The sequence below is a fragment of the Oncorhynchus gorbuscha genome, linkage group LG06 (genome assembly GCF_021184085.1).
Source record: "Oncorhynchus gorbuscha isolate QuinsamMale2020 ecotype Even-year linkage group LG06, OgorEven_v1.0, whole genome shotgun sequence".
Lineage (NCBI taxonomy): Eukaryota > Metazoa > Chordata > Actinopteri > Salmoniformes > Salmonidae > Oncorhynchus > Oncorhynchus gorbuscha.
In genome coordinates, this window is record NC_060178.1 from 9,473,517 (window position 1) to 9,492,381 (window position 18,865).

Genomic DNA, 18,865 nt, shown 5'->3' on the forward strand with positions numbered 1-18,865 from the left:
TAACAACTGTATTACTGTGATGACCTACATGTTGACTGCTAACAACCGTATTAATGTGATGACCTACACGTTGACTGCTAACAACTGTATTAATGTGATGACCCACACGTTGACTGCTAACAACCGTATTAATGTGATGACCTACACGTTGACTGATAACAACCGTATTAATGTGATGACCTACACGTTGACTGCTAACAACCGTATTAATGTGATGACCTACACGTTGACTGCTAACAACTGTATTAATGTGATGACCTACACGTTGACTGCTAACAACTGTATTAATGTGATGACCTACACGTTGACTGCTAACAACCGTATTAATGTGATGACCTACACGTTGACTGCTAACAACTGTATTAATTATTTTGTATTTTTTTATTGAAACTTTATTTAACTAGGCAAGTCAGTTAAGAACGAATTGATATTTACAATGACGGTCTACCAGCTGGGATTGAAAGATAAAATATAGGACAAAACACACATGACAAGAGAGACAACACAACATAGCATGGCAGCAACACATGACAACACAGCATGGCAACAACACATGACAACACAGCATGGCAGCAACACATGACAACACAGCATGGCAGCAACACATGACAACACAGCATGGCAACAACACATGACAACACAGCATGGCAGCAACACATGACAACACAGCATGGCAGCAACACAACATGGTAGCAACACAACATGGTAGCAACACAACACGGTAGCAGTACAACATGGCAGCAGTACAACATGGCAGCAACACAACATGGTAGCAACACAACATGGTAGCAACACAACACGGTAGCAGTACAACATGGCAGCAGTACAACATGGCAGCAGCACAACATGGCAGCAGCACAACATGGCAGCAGCACAAAACATGGTCCAAACATTATTGGGCACAGACACCAGCACAAAGGGCAAGAAGGTCGAGACAACAACACATGTGATGACCTACCTGCTGACTGATAACAAGCTTATTGCTGTGATTACCCGGGGGAGATGACTGATAACAAGCTTATTGCTGTGATTACCCGGGGGAGATGACTGATAACAAGCTTATTGCTGTGATTACCCGGGGGAGATGACTGATAACAACCTTATTGCTGTGATTACCCGGGGGAGATGATTTCTGCAGCGAGGACAGTTTTTTGGAGATCACCATGCCATTAATTGGTGTCCAGACATCTCTCATAGAGCTGTCAGGAGGCTTATAAAACAGTTACCTGTCAACCTATGAGAGCAATGATAAACTGCTGCTCTCTGGTTCACTGAAACACTCAGACAATGATAAACTGCTGCTCTCTGGTTCACTGAAACACTCAGACAATGATAAACACTCGGACAAACACTGACAATGATAAACTGCTGATCTCTAGTTCACTGAAACACTCAGACAATGATTCACTGAAACACTCAGACAATGATAAACTGCTGATCTCTAGTTCACTGAAACACTCAGACAATGATAAACTGCTACTATCGGATTCACTGAAACACTCAGACAATGATAAACTGCTACTATCGGATTCACTGAAACACTCAGACAATGAAAACTGCTGCTCTCTGGTTCACTGAAACACTCAGACAATGATAAACTGCTGCTCTCTAGTTCACTGAAACACTCAGACAATGATAAACTGCTGCTCTCTGGTTCACTGAAACACTCAGACAATGATAAACTGCTGCTCTCTAGTTCACTGAAACACTCAGACAATGATAAACTGCTGCTCTCTAGTTCACTGAAACACTCAGACAATGATAAACTGCTGCTCTCTAGTTCACTGAAACACTCAGACAATGCACTCTCAGGCTCAATACACAAAGTGATAATATTACACTGAAACGATTCAAACGACAACTTGTTCATAATCCTGATGAGATTGAGACGGAAACGTGTGTCATCTGTGGAGCCTCAACATACGGTATTTCTGTGGAGCCTCAACATACGGTATTTCTGTGGAGCCTCAACATACGGTATTTCTGTGGAGCCTCAACATACGGTATTTCTGTGGAGCCTCAACATACGGTATTTCTGTGGAGCCTCAACATACGGTATTTCTGTGGAGCCTCAACATACAGTATTTCTGTGGAGCCTCAACATACGGTATTACTCCATGTACCTGGATATACTAGAACTGTCCTGTGGTACGTTCATCACCTGTTTTTAACACAAATCTGACAACGTCTTTCTGTTCTTCCTGTTTGCATCGTGGTCCTCAACGCCACCCCCCTCTTAGTCTTCTACAGTGTAAACAGGTGGAGAAGTACACATCTTTCAATCAATCAGTTTATCAATCAATCAACCAACTAATCAATTATCTCTGTCATGTACAGTATAAACAGATGGAGAAGTACACATCTTTCAATCAATCAGTTTATCAATCAATCAACCAACTAATCAATTATCTCTGTCTTGTACAGTATAAACAGGTGGAGCAGTACATGTCTTTCAATTAATCAATCAATTATCTCTGTGTCTACAGTATAAACAGGTGGAGCAGTACATGTATTTCAGTTAATCAATCAATTATCTCTGTGTCTACAGTATAAACAGGTGGAGCAGTACATGTCTTTCCACAAGCTTCCTGCCGGCATGCGACAGCGGGTCCATGACTACTATGAACATCGTTTCCAGGGCAAGATGTTTGACGAGGAGAGCATTCTGGGGGAGCTGAACGAACCGCTCAGAGAGGTCAGTGTGTGTGTGTGTGTGTATCTGTGTGATCTCCACGTGACATCAGACCCATTGTCACTATAATAGTAATGATTGTCCCTGGTTCTGGTTGAATTGTGTTTTAATCTTCATCAGTGACTGCGTCACCAAATGACACAATATTACCTTTATAGTACACTACTGCTGAATAGGGCCCACAGGGCTCTGAGCTCTGGTCAAAACGTAATGCACTACTTCTGAACAGGGCCCACAGGGCTCTGAGCTCTGGTCAAAAAGTAATGCACTACTTCTGTACAGGGCCCACAGGGCTTTCAGCTCTGGTCGAAATAGTAGTACACTACTTCTGAACAGGGCCCACAGGGCTCTCAGCTTTGGTCGAAATAGTAGTACACTATGTAGGGAACAGGGTGCCATTTCTGATGCAGCCAATGACTGCGGTTATTTATCACCCTGATGACGATAGGCCTGGAACTGAAACTGATAGCAAAAAAAATGCTGACTTTGTTGAGGGAGATTTCTGTTTGATATTCTGATTAGTAACCATTATCTTATTACTTAGCTGTAGCCTGTAGACTACTCTAAGACTATCCCAAGTGGCACCCTATTTAGTGCACTACTTTTGACCAAGGCCCATAGGGTAGGGCACTAAATAACCATTGGAGAACCTCTCACATTTAACGTTTCAGTCCAGATGTAACAGTTCAGTCCAGATGTAACAGTTCAGTCCACATTTAACAGTTCAGTCCACATTTAACAGTTCAGTCCACATTTAACAGTTCAGTCCAGATGTAACAGTTCAGTCCACATTTAACAGTTCAGTCCACATTTAACAGTTCAGTCCACATTTAACAGTTCAGTCCACATTTAACAGTTCAGTCCACATTTAACGGTTCAGTCCAGATGTAACGGGTTCAGTCCACATTTAACAGTTCAGTCCACATTTAACAGTTCAGTCCACATTTAATGGTTCAGTCCAGATGTAACGGGTTCAGTCCACATTTAACAGTTCAGTTCACATTTAACAGTTCAGTCCACATTTAACAGTTCAGTCCACATTTAACAGTTCAGTCCACATTTAACAGTTCAGTCCACATTTAATGGTTCAGTCCAGATGTAACGGGTTCAGTTCACATTTAACAGTTCAGTCCACATTTAACAGTTCAGTCCACATTTAATGGTTCAGTCCAGATGTAACGGGTTCAGTCCACATTTAACAGTTCAGTTCACATTTAACAGTTCAGTCCACATTTAACAGTTCAGTCCACATTTAATGGTTCAGTCCAGATGTAACGGGTTCAGTCCACATTTAACAGTTCAGTCCACATTTAACAGTTCAGTCCACATTTAACAGTTCAGTCCACATTTAACAGTTCAGTCCACATTTAATGGTTCAGTCCAGATGTAACGGGTTCAGTCCACATTTAACAGTTCAGTCCACATTTAACAGTTCAGTCCACATTTAACAGTTCAGTCCACATTTAACAGTTCAGTTCACATTTAACGGTTCAGTCAAGCCAAATCGTAGTGAACTAGTAATCGGTATAGTACATACACCTGGCGGTAACTCCGCAGCAGAACGATTGGACAATCGGTCCAGAATCGGGCTATATTTGTTGGGCAGGTTTGCGCATGTGTAGTTCACTGGAGGCTGCTGAGGGGAGGGGCTTATAATGATGGCTGGAATGGAGCAAATGGAATGGCATCAAACACATAGAAACCATGTGCCCGATATATTTGATACCATTCTACCTATTCCGCCCCAGCCATAACCACGAGCCCGCCCTTCCCCAATTAAGGTGCCACCGGCCTCCTGTGATGTAGCCCTAGTAAGGAAATCTCCATAGCAACCGAGGAAGCACAGCAATGCCCATACGAGGAACGCAGCATCTGTGCTACGGATGTCTTGTTTAGTTTTGAGTGAAGGAACGAAGATGAGGATGAACAGAGGTTAACTTTGATAGCATGAAGATGAGGATGACCAGAGGTTAACTTTGATAGCATGAAGATGAGGATGAACAGAGGTTAACTTTGATAGCATGAAGATGAGGATGACCAGTGGTTAACAGATGAAGATTAACAGAGGTTAACTTTGATAGCATGAAGATGAGGATGACCAGAGGTTAACTTTGATAGCATGAAGATGAGGATGAACAGAGGTTAACTTTGATAGCATGAAGATGAGGATGACCAGTGGTTAACTTTGATAGCATGAAGATGAGGATGAACAGAGGTTAACTTTGATAGCATGAAGATGAGGATGACCAGAGGTTAACTTTGATAGCATGAAGATGAGGATGACCAGAGGTTAACTTTGATAGCATGAAGATGAGGATGAACAGAGGTTAACTTTGATAGCATGAAGATGAGGATGACCAGAGGTTAACTTTGATAGCATGAAGATGAGGATGACCAGAGGTTAACTTTGATAGCATGAAGATGAGGATGACCAGAGGTTAACTTTGATAGCATGAAGATGAGGATGACCAGAGGTTAACTTTGATAGCATGAAGATGAGGATGACCAGAGGTTAACTTTGATAGCATGAAGATGAGGATGAAGTGGTTAACCAGAGGTTAAGAGGTTAACTTTGATAGCATGAAGATGAGGATGACCAGAGGTTAACTTTGATAGCATGAAGATGAGGATGACCAGAGGTTAACTTTGATAGCATGAAGATGAGGATGACCAGAGGTTAACTTTGATAGCATGAAGATGAGGATGACCAGAGGTTAACTTTGATAGCATGAAGATGAGGATGACCAGAGGTTAACTTTGATAGCATGAAGATGAGGATGACCAGAGGTTAACTTTGATAGCATGAAGATGAGGATGAACAGAGGTTAACTTTGATAGCATGAAGATGAGGATGAACAGAGGTTAACTTTGATAGCATGAAGATGAGGATGAACAGAGGTAAACTTTGATAGCGTAAAGATGAGGATGACTAGAGGTAAACTTTGATAGCATGAAGATGAGGATGACCAGAGGTTAACTTTGATAGCGTAAAGATGAGGATGACCAGAGGTAAACTTTGATAGCATGAAGATGAGGATGAACAGAGGTTAACTTTGATAGCGTAAAGATGAGGATGACCAGAGGTAAACTTTGATAGCATGAAGATGAGGATGACCAGAGGTAAACTTTGATAGCATGAAGATGAGGATGAACAGAGGTTAACTTTGATAGCGTAAAGATGAGGATAACCAGAGGTAAACTTTTATAGCTTGTTACTGCTATAATTTATGTTTCGTTGCCCATGATGAAACATGTATGAATTCACTACTGTAAGTCGCTCTGGATAAGAGCATCTTCTAAATGACTCAAATGTCAAAGGAAGCTTTTATTAGAGTTATTGACCACACAATAAGCCCGGTTTCAGTCATTTACATCACTTTCATTACGTTGAAGCGGCAGCCTCAGCACAATAAGCCCGGTTTCAGTCATTTACATCACTTTCATTACGTTGAAGCGGCAGCCTCAGCACAATAAGCCCGGTTTCAGTCATTTACATCACTTTCATTACGTTGAAGCGGCAGCCTCAGCACAATAAGCCCGGTTTCAGTCATTTACATAACTTTCATTACGTTGAAGCGGCAGCCTCAGCACAATAAGCCCGGTTTCAGTCATTTACATCACTTTCATTACGTTGAAGCGGCAGCCTCAGCACAATAAGCCCGGTTTCAGTAATTTACATCACATTCATTACGTTGAAGCGGCAGCCTCAGCACAATAAGCCCGGTTTCAGTAATTTACATAACTTTCATTACGTTGAAGCGGCAGCCTCAGCACAATAAGCCCGGTTTCAGTCATTTACATCACTTTCATTACGTTGAAGCGGCAGCCTCAGCACAATAAGCCCGGTTTCAGTAATTTACATAACTTTCATTACGTTGAAGCGGCAGCCTCAGCACAATATGCCCGGTTTCAGTCATTTACATCACTTTCATTACGTTGAAGCGGCAGCCTCAGCACAATAAGCCCGGTTTCAGTAATTTACATCACTTTCATTACGTTGAAGCGGCAGCCTCAGCACAATAAGCCCGGTTTCAGTCATTTACATCACTTTCATTACGTTGAAGCGGCAGCCTCAGCACAATAAGCCCGGTTTCAGTCATTTACATCACTTTCATTACGTTGAAGCGGCAGCCTCAGCACAATAAGCCCGGTTTCAGTCATTTACATCACTTTCATTACGTTGAAGCGGCAGCCTCAGCACAATAAGCCCGGTTTCAGTCATTTACATCACTTTCATTACGTTGAAGCGGCAGCCTCAGCACAATAAGCCCGGTTTCAGTAATTTACATAACTTTCATTACGTTGAAGCGGCAGCCTCAGCACAATATGCCCGGTTTCAGTCATTTACATCACTTTCATTACGTTGAAGCGGCAGCCTCAGCACAATAAGCCCGGTTTCAGTCATTTACATCACTTTCATTACGTTGAAGCGGCAGCCTCAGCACAATAAGCCCGGTTTCAGTCATTTACATCACTTTCATTACGTTGAAGCGGCAGCCTCAGCACAATAAGCCCGGTTTCAGTCATTTACATCACTTTCATTACGTTGAAGCGGCAGCCTCAGCACAATAAGCCCGGTTTCAGTCATTTACATCACTTTCATTACGTTGAAGCGGCAGCCTCAGCACAATAAGCCCGGTTTCAGTCATTTACATCACTTTCATTACGTTGAAGCGGCAGCCTCAGCACAATAAGCCCGGTTTCAGTCATTTACATCACTTTCATTACGTTGAAGCGGCAGCCTCAGCACAATAAGCCCGGTTTCAGTCATTTACATCACTTTCATTACGTTGAAGCGGCAGCCTCAGCACAATAAGCCCGGTTTCAGTCATTTACATCACTTTCATTACGTTGAAGCGGCAGCCTCAGCACAATAAGCCCGGTTTCAGTAATTTACATAACTTTCATTACGTTGAAGCGGCAGCCTCAGCACAATAAGCCCGGTTTCAGTCATTTACATCACTTTCATTACGTTGAAGCGGCAGCCTCAGCACAATAAGCCCGGTTTCAGTCATTTACATCACTTTCATTACGTTGAAGCGGCAGCCTCAGCACAATAAGCCCGGTTTCAGTAATTTACATAACTTTCATTACGTTGAAGCGGCAGCCTCAGCACAATCAATCAGAGATGGACAGTGCAGGGGTGATGAAAGTAGGCTAATTAATTTAAACTAAGTAGGCTTAGTTCATTTAAAACAGCCTTCATTTTAATTTGACTTTACCAACAACAAGAGGTGTTTTGTGCTCGTCCTATTCAAGCAATAAGAGGTAGGCCTGTACCTGGTTGACAGATGACATTAAAGGCTACTATCCCATAGATTTTTGTCGGCCAATTCCTTCAGTCACCATGCACTCTTTAAATATCTCTGTGTCAGTGAAGGGCTTGTGTGTTAAAACCAGGAATCGAATTGAGGGCTTATGTGAGGGTATGCAATACCTTTGTTGTGATGAACTTGTGGTGTAGTTGAAGAGAACCTTTATACACTGAACAAAGATATAAAAGGCAACATGTAAAGTTTTGGTCCCATGTTTCATGAGCTAAAATAAAAGATCCCCGAAATCTTCCATACGGACAAACTGGTTCAACTTGCCTCACAACCGCAGACCACGTGTAACCACGCCAACCCAGGAGGCCCACATCCGGGTTCTTCAACTGTGGGATCATCTGAGACCAACCACCCGGATATGAAACTGTAGGTTTTCGCACAACCAAAGAATTTCTACAAACGGTCAGAAACTGTCTCAGGGAAGTTCATCTGTGTTCTCGTCATCCTCACCAGGGTCTTGACCCTGACAGTAATGTTCACCATCGTAGGCCACTAAGCAAAATGTGTAATGTCTCTTAGGTTTAGGTATGCTAGAGATAAGGGACATACTGTAAACAACGATCAAATTGTAATGTAGCCTAATACATGTCTAAATGTGGCCACACTTGATGTTCATCACAAGTTCATCATTATTGAAATGCTGTGAACGTGGGATGTTTTTGTGTTTTATGTTGAAGATCTGATACGAATTGTCTACATAAATAAGCCTCTGTTGATTATGTCTCATAGAAGTTTCATATGAACCCCAGGCTATTACCCACAGTGTATATAAGCCTGGACTGATCAAAGAATTCTGCGATATCACAAAGTAAAGTGTTTGTCATCATTTCATTTGAACCAATCACACGACTACAAAACTTTGCTCTGTGCTTGTGGTGTGCTATCTTACGGGGGAGGGTTGGATGGAAGGTATTGTGGGAGATGATTGGTTGTTAGATTAAGCTGATTAAGCCCAATGCCTATGCACCAGGAGTTTGTTATTTATTATTTATTATTACATATTTTCTGTCTTTGCAGGAGATTGTCAACTTCAACTGTCGTAAGCTGGTTGCTTCGATGCCTCTGTTTGCCAACGCCGACCCCAACTTTGTGACGTCAATGCTGACCAAGCTGCGTTTTGAGGTGTTCCAGCCTATGGATAATGTGGTTATGGAAGGGACCGTTGGCAGAAAGATGTACTTCATCCAACACGGGGTGGTCTGCGTCATCGCCAAGGGCACCAAGGAGACCAAGCTGTCTGACGGGTCCTACTTTGGAGGTAGGAAGGATGGATAAATACTGATCATCATTCCTGGTGGGTAAAGTACTGTAAGAAATAATACATTCAACAGAGAGAGAGACAGAGGTAGACAGAGAGAGAGAGAGAGAGAGAGAGAGGGAGAGAGAGAGGGAGAGAGAGAGAGGGAGACAGAGAGAGAGGGAGACAGAGAGAGAGAGAGAGAGAGAGAGAGAGAGAGAGAGAGAGAGAGAGAGAGAGAGAGAGAGAGAGAGAGAGAGAGAGAGAGAGAGAGAGAGAGAGAGAGAGAGAGAGAGAGAGAGACAGAGAGAGAGAGAGACAGAGAGGGAGAGAGAGAGAGAGAGAGAGAGAGAGAGACAGAGAGGGAGAGAGAGGGAGAGAGAGAGAGAGAGAGAGAGGGAGAGAGAGGGAGAGAGAGAGAGAGAGAGAGAGAGAGAGAGAGAGAGAGAGAGAGAGAGAGAGAGAGAGAGAGAGAGAGAGAGAGAGAGAGAGAGAGAGAGAAAGTTCTTATCCCACAATATGCCTATTTTTTTTCACTATTTTATTCCCTGATCTGGCTGGCTGTAGCAGGACAGATGAGGTCAGAACAAAACTCTAAGCTCTAAAATTGCATTAAGTGCTCCATCTGTGAAGTTAGTTCAGAAAACACTGCTCATTTTTTGTGTTTTATCATCTTCTGTTGATGAAATGATCATTTTATGACTCTCTGTCCTCTGGTGCATGACAGTACATAGAATGAACCCCAAAAAAATACAGTCTGTGAGATTAACAACAAAAAAGAAGACCTTTCATAATGAGAATATCAGCCATTTTGTAACATTTAATTGTGGAGAAAAAAATATATTCATAATGAGGACAAAACAAAAGCTATCTATTCTACATCTGAATGATTCTTCCATTCCCTGCAGAGATCTGCCTGCTGACTCGAGGCAGAAGAACAGCCAGCGTTCGCGCTGAGACATACTGCCGGCTGTACTCTCTGTCTGTGGACAACTTTAACGAGGTCCTGGAGGAGTACCCCATGATGAGACGGGCCTTCGAGACCGTGGCTCTGGACCGGCTGGACCGCATAGGTGATAACTTACAGTACATTGGAAAGAGGGGCCCGTCAACCTGAGATTGGTTTCCCTTCGTAGCTAAAATAGTATGATATTCCTCTCAACAACCCAACACAATTTATAAAATGAAGCATATTGCTGTTTGGGTCAGTGAAAATAAATAATGTGCTATCAGCAAGAAAAGCCTTTGGAAAACTCAGTGTGAGAGTCCTAGAGCAGCTCTACTGTACCTTCTAGGCTATTTCTGTACTGTTCCACATTTACCTATTAGTCATTTAGCAGACTCTCTTATCCAGAGTCACTTACAGTAGTGAGTCATTTAGAAGACTCTCTTATCCAGAGTCACTTAGAGTAGTGAGTCATTTAGCAGACTCTCTTATCCAGAGTCACTTACAGTAGTGAGTCATTTAGCAGACTCTCTTATCCAGAGTCACTTACAGTAGTGAGTCATTTAGAAGACTCTCTTATCCAGAGTCACTTAGAGTAGTGAGTCATTTAGCAGACTCTCTTATCCAGAGTCACTTACAGTAGTGAGTCATTTAGCAGACTCTCTTATCCAGAGAGAGTTACAGTAGTGAGTCATTTAGCAGACTCTCTTATCCAGAGTCACTTACAGTAGTGAGTCATTTAGCAGACTCTCTTATCCAGAGTCACTTACATTAGTGAGTCATTTAGAAGACTCTCTTATCCAGAGTCACTTTACATTTACATTTACATTTAAGTCATTTAGCAGACGCTCTTATCCAGAGCGACTTACAAATTGGTGCATTCACCTTATGACATCCAGTGGAACAGTCACTTTACAATAGTGCATCTAAAACTTAAGGGAGGGGGGTGAGAGGGATTACTTATCCTATCCTAGGTATTCCTTAAAGAGGTGGGGTTTCAGGTGTCTCCGGAAGGTGGTGATAGACTCCGCTGTCCTGGCGTCGTGAGGGAGTTTGTTCCACCATTGGGGGGCCAGGGCAGCGAACAGTTTTGACTGGGCTGAGCGGGAGCTGTACTTCCTCAGTGGTAGGGAGGCGAGCAGGCCAGAGGTGGATGAACGCAGTGCCCTTGTTTGGGTGTAGGGCCTGATCAGAGCCTGGAGGTACTGAGGTGCCATTCCCCTCACAGCTCCGTCGGCAAGCACCATGGTCTTGTAGCGGATGCGAGCTTCAACTGGAAGCCAGTGGAGAGAACGGAGGAGCGGGGTGACGTGAGAGAACTTGGGAAGGTTGAACACCAGACGGGCTGCGGCGTTCTGGATGAGTTGAAGGGGTTTAATGGCACAGGCAGGGAGCCCAGCCAACAGCGAGTTGCAGTAATCCAGACGGGAGATGACAAGTGCCTGGATTAGGACCTGCGCCGCTTCCTGTGTGAGGCAGGGTCGTACTCTGCGGATGTTGTAGAGCATGAACCTACAGGAACGGGCCACCGCCTTGATGTTGGTTGAGAACGACAGGGTGTTGTCCAGGATCACGCCAAGGTTCTTGGCGCTCTGGGAGGAGGACACAATGGAGTTGTCAACCGTGATGGCGAGATCATGGAACGGGCAGTCCTTCCCCGGGAGGAAGAGCAGCTCCGTCTTGCCGAGGTTCAGCTTGAGGTGGTGATCCGTCATCCACACTGATATGTCTGCCAGACATGCAGAGATGCGATTCGCCACCTGGTCATCAGAAGGGGGAAAGGAGAAGATTAATTGTGTGTCGTCTGCATAGCAATAATAAGAGAGACCATGTGAGGTTATGACAGAGCCAAGTGACTTGGTGTATAGCGAGAATAGGAGAGGGCCAAGAACAGAGCCCTGGGGGACACCAGTGGTGAGAGCGCGTGGTGAGGAGACAGATTCTCGCCACGCCACCTGGTAGGAGCGACCTGTCAGGTAGGACGCAATCCAGCGTGGGCCGCGCCGGAGATGCCCAACTCGGAGAGGGTGGAGAGGAGGATCTGATGGTTCACAGTATCGAAGGCAGCCGATAGATCTAGAAGGATGAGAGCAGAGGAGAGAGAGTTAGCTTTAGCAGTGCGGAGCGCCTCCGTGATACAGAGGAGAGCAGTCTCAGTTGAATGACTAGTCTTGAAACCTGACTGATTTGGATCAAGAAGGTCATTCAGAGAGAATTAGCGGGAGAGCTGGCCAAGGACGGCACGTTCAAGAGTTTTGGAGAGAAAAGAAAGAAGGGATACTGGTCTGTAATTGTTGACATCGGAGGGATCGAGTGTAGGTTTTTTCAGAAGGGGTGCAACTCTCGCTCTCTTGAAGACGGAAGGGACGTAGCCAGCGGTCAGGGATGAGTTGATGAGCGAGGTGAGGTAAGGGAGAAGGTCTCCGGAAATGGTCTGGAGAAGAGAGGAGGGGATAGGGTCAAGCGGGCAGGTTGTTGGGCGGCCGGCCGTCACAAGACGCGAGATTTCATCTGGAGAGAGAGGGGAGAAAGAGGTCAGAGCACAGGGTAGGGCAGTGTGAGCAGAACCAGCGGTGTCGTTTGACTTAGCAAACGAGGATCGGATGTCGTCGACCTTCTTTTCAAAATGGTTGACGAAGTCATCTGCAGAGAGGGAGGAGGGGGGGAGGGGGAGGAGGATTCAGGAGGGAGGAGAAGGTGGCAAAGAGCTTCCTAGGGTTAGAGGCAGATGCTTGGAATTTAGCGTGGTAGAAAGTGGCTTTAGCAGCAGAGACAGAGGAGGAAAATGTAGAGAGGAGGGAGTGAAAGGATGCCAGGTCCGCAGGGAGGCGAGTTTTCCTCCATTTCCGCTCGGCTGCCCGGAGCCCTGTTCTGTGAGCTCGCAATGAGTCATCGAGCCACGGAGCGGGAGGGGAGGACCGAGCCGGCCTGGAGGATAGGGGACATAGAGAGTCAAGGGATGCAGAGAGGGAGGAGAGGAGGGTTGAGGAGGCAGAATCAGGAGATAGGTGGGAGAAGGTTTGAGCGGAGGGAAGAGATGATAGGATGGAAGAGGAGAGAGTAGCGGGGAGAGAGAGCGAAGGATGGGACGGCGCGATACCATCCGAGTAGGGGCAGTGTGGGAGGTGTTGGATGAGAGCGAGAGGGAAAAGGATACAAGGCAGTGGTCGGAGACTTGGAGGGGAGTTGCAATGAGGTTAGTGGAAGAACAGCATCTAGTAAAGATGAGGTCGAGCGTATTGCCTGCCTTGTGAGTAGGGGGGAAGGTGAGAGGGTGAGGTCAAAAGAGGAGAGGAGTGGAAAGAAGGAGGCAGAGAGGAAAGAGTCAAAGGTAGACGTGGGGAGGTTAAAGTTGCCCAGAACTGTGAGAGGTGAGCCGTCCTCAGGAAAGGAGCTTATCAAGGCATCAAGCTCATTGATGAACTCTCCGAGGGAACCTGGAGGGCGATAAATGATAAGGATGTTAAGCTTGAAAGGGCTAGTAACTGTGACAGCATGGAATTCAAAGGAGGCGATAGACAAATGGGTAAGGGGAGAAAGAGAGAATGACCACTTGGGAGAGATGAGGATCCCGGTGCCACCACCCCGCTGACCAGACGCTCTCGGGGTGTGCGAGAACACGTGGGCGGACGAAGAGAGAGCAGTAGGAGTAGCAGTGTTGTCTGTGGTGATCCATGTTTCCGTCAGTGCCAAGAAGTCGAGGGACTGGAGGGAGGCATAGGCTGAGATGAACTCTGCCTTGTTGACCGCAGATTGGCAGTTCCAGAGGCTACCGGAGACCTGGAACTCCACGTGGGTCGTGCGCGCTGGGACCACCAGAGTAGGGTGGCCGCGGCCACGCGGTGTGGAGCGTTTGTATGGTCTGTGCAGAGAGGAGAGAACAGGGATAAACAGACACATAGTTGACAGGCTACAGAAGAGGCTACGCTAATGCAAAGGAGATTGGAATGACAAGTGGACTACACGTCTCGAATGTTCTGAAAGTTATGCTACGTAGCAAGAATCTTATTGACTAAAATGATTAAAATGATACAGTACTGCTGAAGTAGGCCAGCTGGCAGTGGGTGCGTTGTTGACACTACACTAATCAAGTCGTTCCGTTGAGTGTAATAGTTTCTGCAGTGTTGCTATTCGGGGGCTAGCTGGCTAGCTAGCAGTGTTGTTTACGTTACGTTGCGTTAAAAGAACGACAATAGCTGGCTAGCGAACCTAGAAAATCGCTCTAGACTACACAATTATCTTTGATACAAAGACGGCTATGTAGCTAGCTATGTAGCTAGCTACGATCAAACAAATCAAACCGTTGTACTGTAATGAAATGAAGTGAAAATGTGATACTACCTGTGAATGCGACCGGGTTGTTGAGTTCTATACAGAAGACGTTGGCTAGCGTTGGCTAGCTAGCAGAGTCACCTACGTTAAGGACGACAAATAGCTGGCTAGCTAACCTCGGTAAATTAAGATAATCACTCTAAGACTACACACTCTAAACCTAAACAACACAATTATCTTGGATACGATGATACGAAGACAGCAAAGACAGCTATGTAGCTAGCTAGAGTAGTGAGTAATTTAGCAGACTCTCTTATCCAGAGAGAGTTACAGTAGTGAGTCATTTAGCAGACTCTCTTATCCAGAGAGAGTTACAGTAGTGAGTCATTTAGCAGACTCTCTTATCCAGAGTCACTTACAGTAGTGAGTCATTTAGCAGACTCTCTTATCCAGAGAGAGTTACAGTAGTGAGTCATTTAGCAGACTCTTATCCAGAGTCACTTACAGTAGTGAGTCATTCACCCTCTGAATGGCACACGTCTCAGTTGTCTCGAGGCTTAAAATCTTTCAGTAACCTGTCTCCGCCCCTTCATCTACACTGATTGAAGTGGATGTTCCCTTATTGACATCAATAAGGGATCATAGCTTTCACCTGGATTCACCTGGTCAGTCTATGTCATGGAAAGAGCAGGTGTTCTTAATGTTTTGTATACCACAGGAGGTTGGTGGCACCTTAATTAGGGAGGATGGGCTCGTGGTAATGGCTGGAGCGGAATCAGTGGAATGGTTTTTAAATACATCAAAACACATGGTTTCCATGGTTTCCAGGTGTTTGATGCCATTCCATTTGCTCCGTTCCAGCCATTATCATGAGCCGTTCTCCCATCAGCAGCCTACACTGTTGTATACTCAGTGTAGTTGTCTAAGCTACAAAACAAGCAAAATGAGATCTGAAAATAACTAGGTAAGAGCAGTCAGCAGTTCACACAACAGGTTAAGCTACTGGGAAGACAGACAGCACTTAAAGTAAATGGCCCCAGCAAGCAAAGCAAACTGTACTAGACCACAACAGATAAAGACAAACATGATACTAACCCCTCCTGGACCTATCAGGTGTCCTCCAGTTATAGAATGAACCAAATGCATGTGAATTAGAACCTGGAAGGATTTACACTGGCTGAATATGTGGAAAGAAAAGTGTGAGAATTCAAGTTGGCGATCTCTTATATTGGATTAGTATTCCACCGTTTTTCATTTCAGAAGGGGAATGTTATATCTCACTGCCCTGAGGTGAAAGCATTGTGTTAAAAAGACCCTCATTTAGCTGTGGTTTAATGGATGACAAGCAGGGTTTAATATAGCCTTATCAGCAGGAACTCTCTCTAGTTCTGGTTCTAATATGACAGCAACACCCAAAGATGACTGCAACAGTCGACTTTAGGTCATAAAATCTGCTCTCTTGGTGCTTTAGAAGGTTTAGACTGTACAAGACAGACCCTAACTCTAACCCTAACCCTTTGCCTATCCTCACATACCACTACTCTCTCTTCTTCTCTACAGGAAAGAGGAACTCTGTGCTCCAACACAAAGTCGCCCAGAACTCAGGAACTGTGAACCTCCAGGAGAATGAGATCATCCAGAGGATCGTACAGCATGACCGTGACATGGCCATCCAGAGCAACATCTCTCCCCAGTCCCTGAACCTCCCATCCTCCACCTCAGGGGTCATCTGGGCTCCCCTGGTCCAGGGCCCCCTCCAGGCCGCTGCAGCCACCACATCCCTGGCTTTGGCCTTCTCCCACTCCCAGCTCCAAGCCCAGCTCCCTCCCATCCTCTTCCACCATCCGCTCCCCGTCTCCAGGTCGTTCAAGGATCCAGGAGGCCACCGTTTGGAAAGGGGCGTGTTTGTGGGTGTATCTGCAGCTGGAGGTATGGGCGTTCCCAGCTGTGGCTCCGGGGCTGCATCTCCGGCCGGTTCTGTGAAGTTCCGTTCTGGAGTGGACACTCCGATATTAGCCTCGTTTCGGGTGCAACATCTAGTCTCCACCTCCTCCTCCTCCATGTCTCCTCTGTCACCTATGACCTCCATGTACCAGCCCACCACCACCACCAACTTCCAGGCTCAGCCCAGCGGAGGCTCTCCCTTCCTCTTGGGCCAGGCCTCAATCCAGGGGTATCCGTCCTCCTCCTCCTACGCGGCCCAGCTCCACCACCACCACCCCTACAGCCCACCAAGTTCCCAACAGCAGGGGGCATCAGGAAGACCCACCATGGACTTGGGAAGGTTGTCAGCCCCCTCTGGTTCCACCCTAAGCCCTCTCATCTGTAGCTCTGTCAGCCCCATCCTGAGCCAGCTACATCAACACGACTCCTCTGCCTCTCACGCTACCAGCTCTCAGCAGGTCCAGAGGGGGATGGGCTCTGGTGAACATCAGGAGAGAGCATACTCCCACTGTTCCTACGCCAGCACCAGCCCTAGCTACACCACCCAAAACCACAGCTCCAGTGGGTTTCTATCAATACCTATCCCACAACAGGCCAGCTTTGGAGGTGGTGGAGCCTCATCCTCCCTCGTGCATCACAGTCTGGCGGGTCTGCAGTCCAGCCTCCATCCCACCCTCCACTCTGGCCTCCACCCTGGCTTCCACGCCGGCCTCCTCCCTCAGGTTCTCCCGGTGGACTCTGCCCATTCATCCCACTCTGCCCTTGCCTCGCTGGCCCAATACGGATCAGGGGATGGCTCCCCATCCTGCACCCCACCGGTGGCACCCAGCCCCACCATCCAGAGCCCACTGACAGGAAGGACGGTGCTTCACCATCATCACCACAGCCAACTCAGCCATCTCAGCCAGCTCCACAGCCAACCCTCCAGCGCCATGGGCTCTCACAGTTCCCTCACCCCACAGACGTCATGCCCCGTTAGGGTAGACGAAAGGGGGCAGAGGGCAGAGTCCTTAGTGGATCTCTTCACCCAGGATGTCAGGACTATCTCCACTGTTTCCACCTCTGGTTCAGTCAGCTACCTGCCCCAAGAAGGGTCTCTATCCAGACCGTCTCTCTCCATACCTTCAGGGGGGTCTGCTTCTTCTCACTTCTCCTCTCCTCCCATGACAGAGGGTAGCAGTAATAAACTCCCACGTCACACCTCTGAGTCACTACACTCCCTCGGGATCTGAACTTCCAACTCCTGTGAACCAAGGAGCACCGACCTCTTCACATCCCAACCCCAGTCATCCTGCTACCCCGGCCAAGACATCCGAGGCAGAGTACAGACTCCCCGAACTCCCCTCCAACCTGTGAGGTTGAAACACACCCTCCTGCGATGTCTAAACTATGGGGAAATTGTCTTCGGTATTGGCATTGTGTTTTTTAATCGCTAGTGGCGTTTTTGTTTTAATTCAAGGAGGGTGTGAATGAGTGCATATCCATATTGGAGGAAAAAAACTTAGGACAGAGATGTATTTTTAATGCAGAGTGAATGACCTAACGTAAAAGGACAGAGTTCCCAGCGGGCGAAACCAGTTCTGGTTGTAAACGAGTGGTAATGACGTCATTTCAGCCATCTTTGCCCGCTGGGTTAAGTATTTTTCTACAGTACACTGTTACTACTGTACAATGTTGAATGTGGAGATACTGTACCAATGTGGATTGTTTGATAATGTTAAACTACAAGAAAGTATACTGATCAATTTCCAATAATGTACCATATGTATTGTAGCCTATATCCTCACATTGTAATTTTGTGTTCAGGTATTTGTTTAAAAGCTGTTGTTCAGACATACACTATATATATAAAAGTATGTGGACACCCCTTCAAATTTGTGAATTTGGCTATTTCAACCACACCTGTTGCGGACAGGTGTATAAAATCGAGCACACCGCCATGCAATCTCCATAGACAAACATTGGCAGTAGAATGGCCCGTACTGAAGAGCTCAGTGACATTCAACATGCCATCGTCATAGGATGCCATCTTTCCAACAAGTCAGTCAAATTTCTGCCCTGTTAGAGCTGCCCCAGTCAACTGTAAGTGCTGTTATTGTGAACTGGAAACGTCTAGGAGCAACAACGTCTCAGCCACAAAGTGGTAGACCACACAAGCTCACAGAACGGCACCGCCGAGTGCTGAAGCACGTAGTAAAAAAATGATCTGTCCTGGGTTGCAACACTCACTACCGAGTTCCAAACTGTCTCTGGAAGAAAAGTCAGCATAAGAAGTGTTTGTCGGTAGCTTCATGAAATGGGTTTCCATGGCCGAGCAGCCGCACACAAGTCTAAGATCACCATGCGCAATGCCAAGAGTGGTCCGACAGACAAATCTGGGTTTGGCGTATGCCAGGAGAACGCTACCTGCCCGAATGCATAGTGCTAACTGTAAAGTTTGGTGGAGG

General features: G+C 46.0%; 1 protein-coding gene across 1 annotated transcript in view; it reads left to right on the top strand.

Annotated features, from left to right (window-relative positions):
• LOC124036999 (potassium/sodium hyperpolarization-activated cyclic nucleotide-gated channel 3-like) overlaps nucleotides 1-18,353 on the top strand; it is a 62,585-nt gene extending 44,232 nt beyond the window's left edge. Inside the window, exons 5-8 of the mRNA XM_046351616.1 lie at nucleotides 2,549-2,695; nucleotides 9,037-9,277; nucleotides 10,165-10,329; nucleotides 16,035-18,353. Coding sequence (XP_046207572.1) covers nucleotides 2,549-2,695; nucleotides 9,037-9,277; nucleotides 10,165-10,329; nucleotides 16,035-17,650 — 2,169 coding nt within the window. The 3' untranslated portion in view covers nucleotides 17,651-18,353. The remainder of the gene's footprint in view (nucleotides 1-2,548; nucleotides 2,696-9,036; nucleotides 9,278-10,164; nucleotides 10,330-16,034) is intronic.
• The last annotated feature ends 512 nt before the right edge of the window (nucleotides 18,354-18,865 follow it).